Raw genomic sequence first — 12,403 nt, 5'->3', positions numbered from 1 at the left:
TTTCACTAAACCTTACTTGAGGTACAATTCTGTACAACTTGAAGCATATTTTAATTTGTGTTGAAGTTTTGTTTGAACAAAATGATTAGTTTTGAAAATGTTTAAACATGTGCTAATATCAGTTATATGAAATTCAGAAACTCTCAGAAATACGTTGAGAACTATCAAAACTATAAAAGTATCTAAAACTCGCTAATTCCAGGAGCTCTAGGACCTCCAAACACTATCAGACCTTTGAAAAATTTCAGAATGACAGGAATGTAGAGACAGTTAGAAATCAGAACACTGAGCTATTTACACTTTGCGCGACGACCACAAGGACTGTAGAACTCATTCATCATTAAGTGCTCCATGAGCTTCTGTTTCTAAGTTTCTAGAAGCGTAGATACCTCAGCGCATGCGTAGCCTGCGCTAATAGAAATGTCTCCATACAAATCTGAGTAAAAGTGACTCACTCTCTGAGTACGATTCGTTTTCGGTGAAGCACACTGAACCTCGGAAGTAAGTTAGGTCGGTTATACCAAACGATAGCATAACAACTCACAATCAACCAGACTCACCGCATGTTTTTTGGCAATTTGCATCACAGTCTTCCAGGTGACTTCGTACAGTAGTTTTGTCTGTGTGATAAACACTTTTTCCTTGGGTGCCACCAAACTCGCCATACAGTGGTAGCATTCTTCCTCTGAAATGAGACAAAAGGAGAACATGGAATGGAATTAGAGCGATTACCTTGTCGTTATTGAGTAAGTATAGGAACGTGTTCAATTAATCAAAATTTGTGTAGGAAAATTGTTGAAGGGTTTGGAGCAAGAACATGTTTTAACACTCCGTATTCTGTATTAAGATAAATCATAATGTTTTTTGAATTTCTGAAAAATTTCCTTTATTGTAAAGCTTTGATATTCTGAGTCAAAATACTAACTTTTTTTTATTGAGATTTGTGTTTTGAAAAAAAAAATCTTTCTGGATTCAGAACAATAAAAACTTGATCGTAGTTTTTCAACAATCGAGAACTGAGATAAAGATTTAAAATGAGGGATTTGAAAAAATCTAAGATTAAATGTTTGTACAAACAAATAACGTTTAGAGGCTCTGGGAATTGGATGAATTTTCTGGTTTCATACAATTAAAAGAATATTGAATTCAGAGGAAGTATAAAAAACAACAGTGCCGGTGGTGTAGTGGTAACCGTGATTGCCTCTCACCCACAAGGCCTGGGTACAATCGCAGTCGGAGCCACAGGGATTTTTTTAGGCATAAAATCTCTGATCGAGCCTTTCTTCGGAAGGGAAGTAAAGCCGTTGGTCCCCGACCTCCGGTTGATGGGTCGATTGGTAGGGTACAGGTGAGGGAGCTGCCTCCCTGGGATTGGTAGCATAGGTAGCAAGATCGACGGAAAACAAATCAAGAAAAACAAAGAATAACAAAAGTGACAATTTCAAAAAAATGTTGACGAAGATCCAAAGAGTTCTAAAATTCAAAGATAATTTGAGATGAAGTCCTAAGCAATTTTGAAGAAGAAGTTTAAGAGATTTCTTGAGAGATAAAAGTAATCAATTGAATTACTACGCAGTTCTTGAAAGAATTCCAAGGTAGTTGTGTTGTGAGGAGAACTTCAAGGGGAATCCCTTGATGATGTTGAAGAGAGTTGAATGGTGATCTTGAGAAGAACAATAGGTAAATTTTAATGAGAATCCCAAAACGATTCTGATGAGAATCAGGAAATACTTATAAACCGAATGTAAATGTATAAAGAAAGAGAGAATGATTAGTAATTTCCATTTAATTACACTACCTTATTTGCCTATCCTTGACAGATAGGCGTATTTCGTCTACAATGTGCAAACTTCTTCAGTGTATTGTACTAATACTCGACTGTACAAGATACTGAAGAAGTGTGCACATTTTAGACGAAATACGCCTATCTGTCAAGGAAAGGCAAATAAGGCAGTGAAATTAAATGGGAACTACTAATGCTTCTCTCTTTCTTTATACAGGTATTCCACTAAGACACCCACATTCATCAGGAGAATTTAAAGGGTTCAACAATAATTTTGTAAGGAAGATTCATAAGAGAGCATCAAAATAATTAAAAAAAAGTACGGTATGGTATTCTGAGGTTAATTGCAACGAAATTTGGAAGCAGATTTAAATTGAATTCTTACAAAAGTTCTCAACTTAATTCAGAAGAAAATTCCAAGGGATTTGGGATGAGGAGAATTCTTTGTTAAATCTGGGTTTAATATAATGGAAAAGAATCGCTCGAAAATTTAAAATTTGATTTAATACCGTATACAAAAATTCCGAAAATTGATTAATTCTGTTTTGGTTTTCACATATGTTTATTCCAAAGTTTGACACATAATATATTTCTCTCTGAGGTTCATGCACAAGAAATATCCGGATTTGAGTAGGGACGAAATGTGTTGGTTGAGTTAAATTCTAAACGAACACGAATGTCTACATTTTGCAGCAAAAAGAGCAACTCTTATTTTTTAAACTCGCTTGGTTTAAATAATTGCATTGTGATCAGTGAATCTAGATTAGCAATTTCCAGTTTTTTCCCAGTGTTTGGAAAATTTTTCCCGGTATGCGATATACATTTCAATTGAAATTAAGCATAAAACTGAAAGCAGACATCAGAATTTTTCTTGGATCTCAAAGTTGGTTCTTCGTTCGAAGTCTTCAAAATTTGTCTGTTTTATTGGAATATTCTCAAGCCTTTCCTTTAGAATCCCTTAGAATTTTGTTTCAGAATTAATCTACAATAAATTTGAGATTCTCTCTGAGATACAATTTCTTATTAAAAGTCCAGAAATTCCGTACAGAGCAATCCAAAAAATGCATGAAATTCATTCTAAGCTTCTCTTGGAATTTTAAAGTTTTTTGTAAAAATCCGCTTAAGCTTTCATCCATATATCTATTTAAAATTCGCTTGAATTGTTTTTAGAATTTCCATGCAATTCAACTTAGAAATGTGTTAAAACTACCCAAGTAAATGGTTACGTTATTTCGCCCTTTTGGCTATAAACGAGCCTCATCAGAACTTGAAAACACTGGTATAGCCGTTGTTCAGCTGTATATAGCCAAAAAGGCGAAATAACGTACCTATGTTTACTTGGGAATCCTGCTATGCAGCTTAGAGTTCTCTAACTTACTTTCGTTAAAATTCTTTAGAAATTATTTTTGAGAAGCCCTTGGAATTATCTTCGGAATCCCCTTAAAACTCTTCTCAGAATTAACTTCGAATTGTACATAATTGGCAGCCAGTGCTAAACCACCCTAACTTGACGCCTATGACCCAAACCAACTTTGGTGAGAAAGCAGTCACACTTACCACTCAACAACTGGCGCCGTCAAAACCTGACCCTAGATTTTTTTATTAAATTTTGAAAGGGGCGTCATTTCAAAAGATTTCAAAGGGCGCAGTACACCCTCACTAGTCACAACGCCTCTAACAACTCATGAAAATGTGTTGCAGGACCACCCTCCTACTAACAACATGCATTTAATGACATCATCTTTGAGTAAAGAAAAAAATAATTCGATCGATCCAGAAGCACTGACGCCATAACCGACGCAATAATCACCATCGTATACCTGGAGCCACTACCAACCTCCAGCCACCCACTGGCTAGACTGCAGTAGGCGTACAAAATCGGCTCACAATTTGCATACGTACCGTGTAGGGCACCTAGCTACATACATATGTCAGTACATAGGTTTAGATCACAACTGGCCACCGGGCGAGGTGTGTCCTGCTACTCTCTGTCATCGATTGAATGTTTCCTTGTGGTTGTTCCGTTTTGAACGCGCGCTGCATGCATCGGAGCTAAACATAGTGTACCTCGGGCACCCGTCGTTACAAATGTAATTTAGCCGTCACAATCTAGCCATCAGCAGCGGTCGATGGGGCGGTTTATGGCGTTGGATAATTAACTCCGATCGTATAATGAACCTAGAGGATTTCGCGCGAGACTAACCGGCGAAACGTGACGATGCGAAAGTTTGCCGGACGGCGGATTCTATCCGGTGACATACTATACAACGAAATGGGCTTGAAATTAGGTGCCTTAACGATGGGTTCAAATTTATGCTAAGTGTGAATTATCTAGTTTGAGGGATACTCTTGACAGGTTATTACAGTTGTCGATGATGGAATATTAAAAAAGAAGATTTTCCGCACGCGTGCGGTGTAATAAGATGGAAACTCAAAGCTTCTCATTACACGTCAACAAATAATTATTTTTAGAATAATCTACTAGACTCACATCCTTTCTATTCACTGCTATCATTATTTTAAAACAACCTTGTGGTGCTGTAATGATCCCGCTGAATAAACGTTTCGTTACATCCTTTGGTTTAATAATGTAACGACACACCTCTTTCCATCCCGGTACTGTTGGTCTAAAATTAACCTATCGCGGAGCATGATTCCATTAAAACGAGTTAACTTCCAGACGAACATTTTTGACACGCTAACGGTTGACGTAACCACGGGATCCTATTTCCAGCGCCAATCTCAAGATCAAAACCGGCTTGTAATAAGTCGAGTCATGGGCATACATTTTTCGTATTGTTCTTATCACCACTACCGAACGTGACCCGGAGATGAGTTACCAATTTTCGTTGCAGTTTCGAGAATCTCTCGATTTAGGTAATTTCATTTAGAATCACTTCATCATCGTCGCCAGTGGTAGGCGGGGAACAAAGAATGGAGGTTTATTTTAAAGACGCCCTAAAAAAAAACACGTGACCATTCGGGGCGTCATCCTTTGGTTAAAACTTTTTTGCTCTCTTCGGAACTGCGGGCTGAAATGGATTTGGATTTAATTTGGCTTGATGGAAGAATAAAAGACGGTTACGTCGATTACGGAAAGTATCGGATTCGCATCAGGATATGACTATGCAAAACGGTAGGCTTAATACAAAGCACAACAAAAGGGCTTTGAGATTAACGGGAGTCCTTCAAAAAGAGATAAAACCGAGTAAAAATCCTGATGAATGTGGGCGGCTTAGTGAAATACCTGTATAAAGAAAGAGAGAAGGATTAGTAATTTCAATTTAATTCCACTACGTTATTTGCTTATCCTTGACAGATACGCGTATTTCGTCTCAAATGTCCAGACTTCTTAGTAGACAAGACACTTAGTCGAGTATTAGTACAAGACACTGAAAAAGAATATGCATTCTGTGAAGACAAAATACGCGTATCTGCCAAGGATAGACAAATAATGTAGTGAAATTAAATGTAAATTACTAATCCTTCTCTCTTTCCGTGTAAAAATGTTCCACAACACGTCGCGTCGGTACAAAAAGAACCTTGCACATATATACAAATTACACTGTGCAACAAGGCTTTCTACGACTGGGAAAATTTACTTTATTTGACTTTCTCGTGGTCTCCTGAGTAAAAGTCTCGAACAAACTTATACCCTAACACGTCCTAATTTTGTGGTACCACCCTCTTTATGAATTTTGGTATGTTGTCCTGATGTCAGTTGTATGCTGCCTAACTAAAGCATGTTACGACATTGTCGTCGAAGAGTTTTTTTTTAGAAAATTACATGAGGAACATTTTTTTTAGAACATTTGAAAACGATATCTCGTTGTCCTACCCCTTGTTTGGGTGATTTTTCAAATTGTGTACCTCCCTAAAAATCTAGAATTCATGGAAATTCACTATGAAAAAAAAACCATAATATGTGCTGGTATGTTGAGATTTCCATAAAGTAATTATTTTAACAACCCAAAAAAATGAAAACACTCTAAATCCGATGATCTTAGCCATACTTTATTGTTATTTTATTCATTTTAATATTGTTACCGGTCTTGTCTGATTATAAGAATAACACGACCTTCTAGGACTGAGAAAATTCACCATACACTGAAGTCGCTTTTTACGCGGTTTTTTTTTACACGGTTAGTGCCGCTGAGTCGCAATTTACGCGGTACGTTTTTAACGATTTCTCGACAACGATACGAGCTATCGACTTGATTCCAATCACATTATCCGTTTCAAACTATAGGTAATCGAATGGCATACTTTTAAAAAACAAATCGCAATTTTTGGTGTAAATACAGAAATTTTTAAAATATGTCTATATGGACCACAGCATGCTATAATAACGAATGGCATCAAAATCCGATTTATAAAAAAAAATATTTAAGCATGTGAAAAATCAAAATTTCGGTAGTTTTTTTTACGCGGCACGTATCCCCCGCGTAAAAAGCGACTCCAGTGTATTTGACTTTCTTGTTGGCCTCTGATTAAAAGTCTAGAACATACTTATACCCTAACACGACCTAATTTTTTAGTACCACCCTCTATATGAATTTTGGTATGTTGTCCCGATGATGGTCGTATGCTGCCTAAGTAAAGCATGTTACGATATAGCTGACTGAAAGTTTTTTGTTAGAAACGATTAGGGGAACATAAAACAGCAAAAAGGTTATCTTCTATTTAATTCCACTTAATTAATTTTGGTATCCATGACAGATACGTATTTCGACTACAATGTGCAGTCTTCATCAGTGTCATTCCCACTAAAGAACAATCTAACCCCCTTAAGTACTCATCCCATAGGTAAAAAAGTCAAGATCACTTGATTAGGGGAACATTTTTCTAGAATATTTAAAAACGATATATCGCCGTCTTACCCCTCGTTTGGGTGATTTTTAAAATTGGGCTCCTCCCCTCAAAAATATAAAATCCATATAAATTCTCAGTACAACCATTACACATACTATTATTCCTCATTTTGGTGATTTTTCTTATAAAGTACTCACTCAAAGATCTAAAGCTATGGGAAATGTTCAATAAAACCAAAATTGCTACTATTAATTACTCGGCTTCAAATAATTCCAGCATAATTCTGTCAACAGAGATACCAATTTGTTTCCTGCATAGCAAGCTTCAAATGGTGCAGCAATCTGATGGAATCTTTCGCCGTGTTCATGGGTTTCGGTGCTCAATTGTTTTTCGCGTTGATCGAGATAGCAATACAGGAAATGGATTTTCAGGGACATGTGCACATTTATATCGTTGAACGCGATCGATTATCATACTCTCAATAATTGATCAGAATCTTCGAGACCGATTTGTTCCGAAACCTATGAATCACATCTTTAACGCATCTCCAGGCAACTGGTTCCTTTGGCAAAAGATTGTTTTCGTAGACTGTACTCTTCTCTAGATTCCTGATATCCGGACCATTAAGTATTCCTGTCGAACGAATAAAATTAAGATTATTCTATCATATAGATATTTACTTGCTACCTTTTTAAAGGTTTAGCTGGTCTTAGTTTATGGAACATGTCACGCAAACATAGAAACGCTGGCATTTGCTTGTCCAATGACTTAATAGATGAAGAGCTTTGAGTTTGAATTCCGTTATAATTGCTTATCTTTTGACAGATACGCGAATTTCGTCTACTACTTGCTTGAATTTCGTCTACTACTACTACTTGAAATAAACCAACACACTCAAAGCTCTTCATAAAGGGATTCCGTTAAGAGGTTCAACAAATTTAAAAAATTGACTTAATAAAGTTTTTAACTATCCCTAGCTGATATGAAGAGGAAGAAGCAAGATTGAGTCTCTGGGAACGAGTGGTGGGTAGATTACATTAGAATTCCCTAGCTGGTGTTGTCCACGCATTTCCCAATCAGTTTTCAGTATACGACCGACATCGGGACAACATACCAAACTTCATAAAGAGGGTGGTACCACAAAATTAGGACGTGTTAGGATATAGGCATGTTCAGGACTTTTACTCAGAAGTCTACAAGAAAGTCAAATATGGTCAACTTTCTCAGTCCTAGAAAAAAAAAAAGTTTCGATTTGTTGCACAGTGTTATTAAGGGGGGAGTACACTTTGATTTTTCAAAAAAATGCATTTTTTTTGCTTAAAATGTTCCTTGGGATGTATACTTTAATTTAGAAAAGACTCCAAGTCCGCCAGAATATTCCTTACCGCTTTACGAAGCGATTTCCTAAAACATGTACCGGCGCGCTGAGAGAGCATTTTTATCTTTAAACGCGTTTATCTCGAAACGGGGTTTTTCAAACTGGCGTGGGAAATAACTTTAACCAGTTATCATCAAATTTGGATATCGCCTAGGTTTTCTTGTTCAAAATTAAATTCTGCTTAGAAATACGTATCCACATTTTAGATTTTGTCAAAAATCGATTTTTAATCCACGATTTTGTAAGTATTTTTAGGGTGAAAAAATGGACTTTTTTTTCCTAAGGCCACAACTTTTGAAAAAATTAATTTAAAAAAAAATCGGAATACGTATTTCTAACCCAAATTTCATTACTAATCAGGATTTTTGTTCGATTTATGTTCCAGGATCACATGGAAAGGAGTATTTCCCCACGCCGTTTTCCGACTTCCGCGCGAGGACGCCCGCGCGACCTAGTGCACCGGCCACGGGGAAACGCCAATCGAGTTCAAAAAAATACAAATTGCAGTTCGAAGGATGACTAATAAATGGGTTATAACATATTTGCCCTCCCTGTTTTTTTTGCTTAAAAAAATTAACGAAAATGCCTTACTTTTTGGACGTTCAAAGTGTACTACCCCCTTAATTGTAAACTTATAATATATTCAAAGCAATATTATTGCAGATTTGATCATTTTAGAAGTTCGATGACTGTTTCTGCTTTTTAACTGAATGCTGCAAACTTCCAGAATATCTTTTAGAATTATTACTATACAAAGAAAACATTAATAAATAATGACAAGCAGTGTTCGGAAAACGATTCTTACATATAATTTATTGAGCACTCCTGAGCCAGAATCAACTCACGTACGAATTTGCAAGCAAATTCTATGTTTGAAATTCGCATGCATTCTTTTATCTAGGGTGAATGTGCCAATTTTTAACCCAAGTGGTCCAAAATGTATTTCGATACAAAGTTAGGACATACATAGGGGTCATAAGTCAAAGTGAAATTTACATCTTCCGATTTGGACCAAATTTGGAGGGAATGTTCATTTGAGTTCGAATTTTTAAAATCCAAATTTTTATGCTTTGTTCATATCTCCGGAACGAATGAAGCTATCAATTGCATTAGGTATTGTTTTAATAAAGGAATTAGAAAAGGAATCTGAACCTGTAATCTTTCTTTCTGCACAATGTTGGCAAGTATGTATTATTTACGTTTGAAAACGTTAAATGCAGTTTTCTCATAATACATGTCATTTAATTTTTAATTGAAGGGGAAATTCACCGCTCCGAAAAAATAAATACGTTATGATTTTTCTAAAAATATTGAAAAAAGGTATCAACAATCTAAAAACATAACATTTCTTCTTATTTTTCAAAGAAAATTCACGTGCAAAAACATTTTTTATAAATCATTATGGCGTAAGGACTCAAAAAACCACAAAACATCGATTTTTCGGTTTTGCTGATAGTCCAATTCTTTTTCATGATGAGATAGAAAAAATATGTTTACATGTAATTTTTGACCAAAATCTAAGGAAGAAACTTAAAACTTCTTTGATTTTTGAAAGTTTTTCCCAATATTTTTATAAAAATAAAAACGCACCGAAAATATTTTTATTTTCGGGTTAGTAAACTTCCCCTTAAGGACACCATCGTGTTCTTCATCCTTTTTTACATAAGACAAACCGCGGTCCATAACTTTTAATTGCACATTAGCACAGTCAGAACAAGTCATTGAGGTTAATAATTATTTTGTAGGCAGTGTTTCATTGATTAATCAATCCATTAAATTGGTCGATGAACCTGACAAAATAAAACAGCCAGTTAATAGTAGTTACAGGTTTGCAGTTTTTCACCCAATTACAGTAGATGAACTTAGAGTTATTTGTTTTTCATTAGGAAAATCGACTGGAGTAGATAATTTTAATGCTAGAGTTATTCAAGATTGCTTTCATGTCATTGGCCACATCTTGCTGGACCTTATTAATGAATCATTACAAACTGGACATGTGCCACAAATTTGGAATGAATCCTTAGTGGTCCCTATTCAAAAAGTTGCTGGAACGATTAAAGCCGAAGAGTTTCGTCCCATCAACATGTTGCACACATTAGAGAAAATTTTAGAACTTGTTGTTAAAGGCCAGCTGTTGGAGTATTTAAATAGTAATAGTTTTTACATTCAAAGTGTATTTATTTTACTTCATACACGAAATTAGCGATTTTCTGAATTGGTTGGAAATGCTAACATGAAGCTTTAGTGTGATAATTTATTAGCTAGAGAATGATCTTTAGAAGAGGGTAGGTGGATAGTTCCGTTGAAGTACGGCAGTATGAAAATTTAATAGAAGTTGAAAATAAGCGAAGGCCCATTAATGCGACAGTATAAAATCAAACGCACATCTTTTGCCTAACGATGTACGCGGAGACTTGAAGTATGTCTTCAAGCCTACAGGCAAAAGATGTGCGTCCGCTTTTTGTTCATTGCGGCTGTGGCATAGTTCTAGCGACGTTTCATCACTACCTAAAGCCCCACGTTGCGAGAGCATTTCCAGTCGATGGTGTGTTATAATGCAATTCTTCTTTACCCAACTATTCAACTATTCATACTGCCGTACTCTAACGGAACTATCCACCTACCCTCTTCTAAAGATCATTCTCTAGCTAATAAATTATCACACTAAAGCTTCATGTTAGCATTTCCAACCAACTCTGAAAATCGTTAACTTCGCGTATTAAGTAACATAAAACACTTTGAATGAAATCAAAATAAGGTATGATTTAATGTGATTTTTTAAGGTAAATTGACTTTAGTGACTACATTTTAAGAGATAGTGACATTAGTGAGTTCTTGGTGAAAAAAGTTACTTTTTAGTCCAGAGATTAACCAGCCGATAGCTGAAAATCTTTTTAATGAAGAAAGATAAGTTAAGATACTTTTTAGTGACTGACTTGAAAATAGTGACCTAGCCACTAAAAAGTGACCTTCTACCAGTCCTGCAATGAATAACATCAAAATATAAAGCAATGAATTTTTGGACCGAAAAAAATACAGTTCATTTTCGCAAGGCAAAACTTATAGACAAACAATCTCACGCATGAGATTTGATTTTTTTGAGATTGTCGCAACACTGACCAGACAAAACATTGTGCATTTTTCTCTGCTAAAAATTCCACTGAGCTGCTTAATAGTTGGCTGCTGGTTGATAAGTATTAGAGTGGGTCACCGTTATATGGAAAAACGTAAACTTTACCTCACCAAGCGAGAACAACCCTTTTTGGTTCCATTTGGGGTCCCAAACAACTGTGCAACATTTGCGGACGATTGGTTGTAAGTGTTGTAACCCAGCTTTCCGCATTGCGTTTGAAATTAGTATGGGAAAACCATTTTATGCCTAGAAACCACAATTTATCTTGAACCATGCAACAAACCATGCACACATATAGTCTAGGAAGTGCCTAACATCTTTGCCAACTGAAGTACGGTGCTAGAATGTCTCTAGAAAATAGATATAACTGTTCAAATATTTATGGTTTGAATTAAATGCCAAAAATCGCTTTCTCTGCCAACACTGCCGGTGTACCAATGGGAGTCAGATTCCAAACTTGAAATAATTTCGGAGTTTCTTACCTTATCGATTTGGTATGTTCAGATGAATTATTCAAAAAACAATTGCTCAATCTTTACACGAAGATGCTCACCAAATCGTGTTGCATCGTGATGGATGACGAAACTTACGTCAAGGCCGACTTCAGTCAACTTCATGAGCAAGAATATTTCGTTGCCAAGTCTAAGTTCGAAGTTCCGGAGGATGCTCGAAAGAAGAAATTATCGAAATTTGCAAAGAAGTTCCTGATCTGGCAGGTGATTTGCGAATGTGCTGAAATAAGCGCCCCTTTCATAATTTCATCATTTACACGGAAGAGTGCCTTAAGAAGCGTCTCTTGTCATTCATAAGGAAGCACAAAGGATCAGGTCTGTTTCGGCCTGATCTAGCATCCTGCCACTTCGCGCGAAACGTGTTGGAGTGGTACCGAGCCAACGGAGTCAATTTTGTGCCAAAAGATATGAACCCACCAAATTCATCGGAACTTCGCCCAATTGAAAAATTCTAGGCAATTATAAAGACAGAACTTCGCAAACATCCCAAAACTATTAAAACAGAGCTGGAGTTGAAGAAAATTTGAGTAAAAACAACAAAAACACTGGGAAAATCGGTTATACAAAATTTGATGGGAGGAAATTGAAAATTTCAAGAAAATCTGATAATCGGTTTAATTTTGGTGAGTAAATATGTGTGTGCCATTTTTTATCGAATACACCCTTTAGTGACCTTTGAACTTCAAACACAGAGAACAGACGTTGAGACGCTCGAACAAAATTTCTCTAAAAACTATTGTAAAGATTCCTATTCGACTTAAGTGCCAATAACGGCGACTTACCCA

General features: G+C 36.1%; 1 protein-coding gene across 6 annotated transcripts in view; it reads right to left on the bottom strand.

Moving 5' to 3' along the window:
• The window catches only part of sky (GTPase-activating protein skywalker), a 183,062-nt gene that overhangs the window by 28,241 nt on the left and 142,418 nt on the right, over nt 1–12,403 (bottom strand). For all 6 annotated transcript variants that reach the window (XM_065225032.1, XM_065225030.1, XM_065225029.1 and 3 more), the window contains one exon: nt 561–685. In XM_065225032.1, coding sequence (XP_065081104.1) covers nt 561–685 — 125 coding nt within the window. The remainder of the gene's footprint in view (nt 1–560; nt 686–12,403) is intronic.

The sequence above is a fragment of the Ochlerotatus camptorhynchus genome, unplaced genomic scaffold (assembly GCF_037179485.1).
Source record: "Ochlerotatus camptorhynchus isolate MF236.1 unplaced genomic scaffold, CSIRO-AGI_Acam_v1.1 ptg000220l, whole genome shotgun sequence".
Lineage (NCBI taxonomy): Eukaryota > Metazoa > Arthropoda > Insecta > Diptera > Culicidae > Ochlerotatus > Ochlerotatus camptorhynchus.
This window is presented reverse-complemented; position numbering and strand designations above follow the sequence as displayed.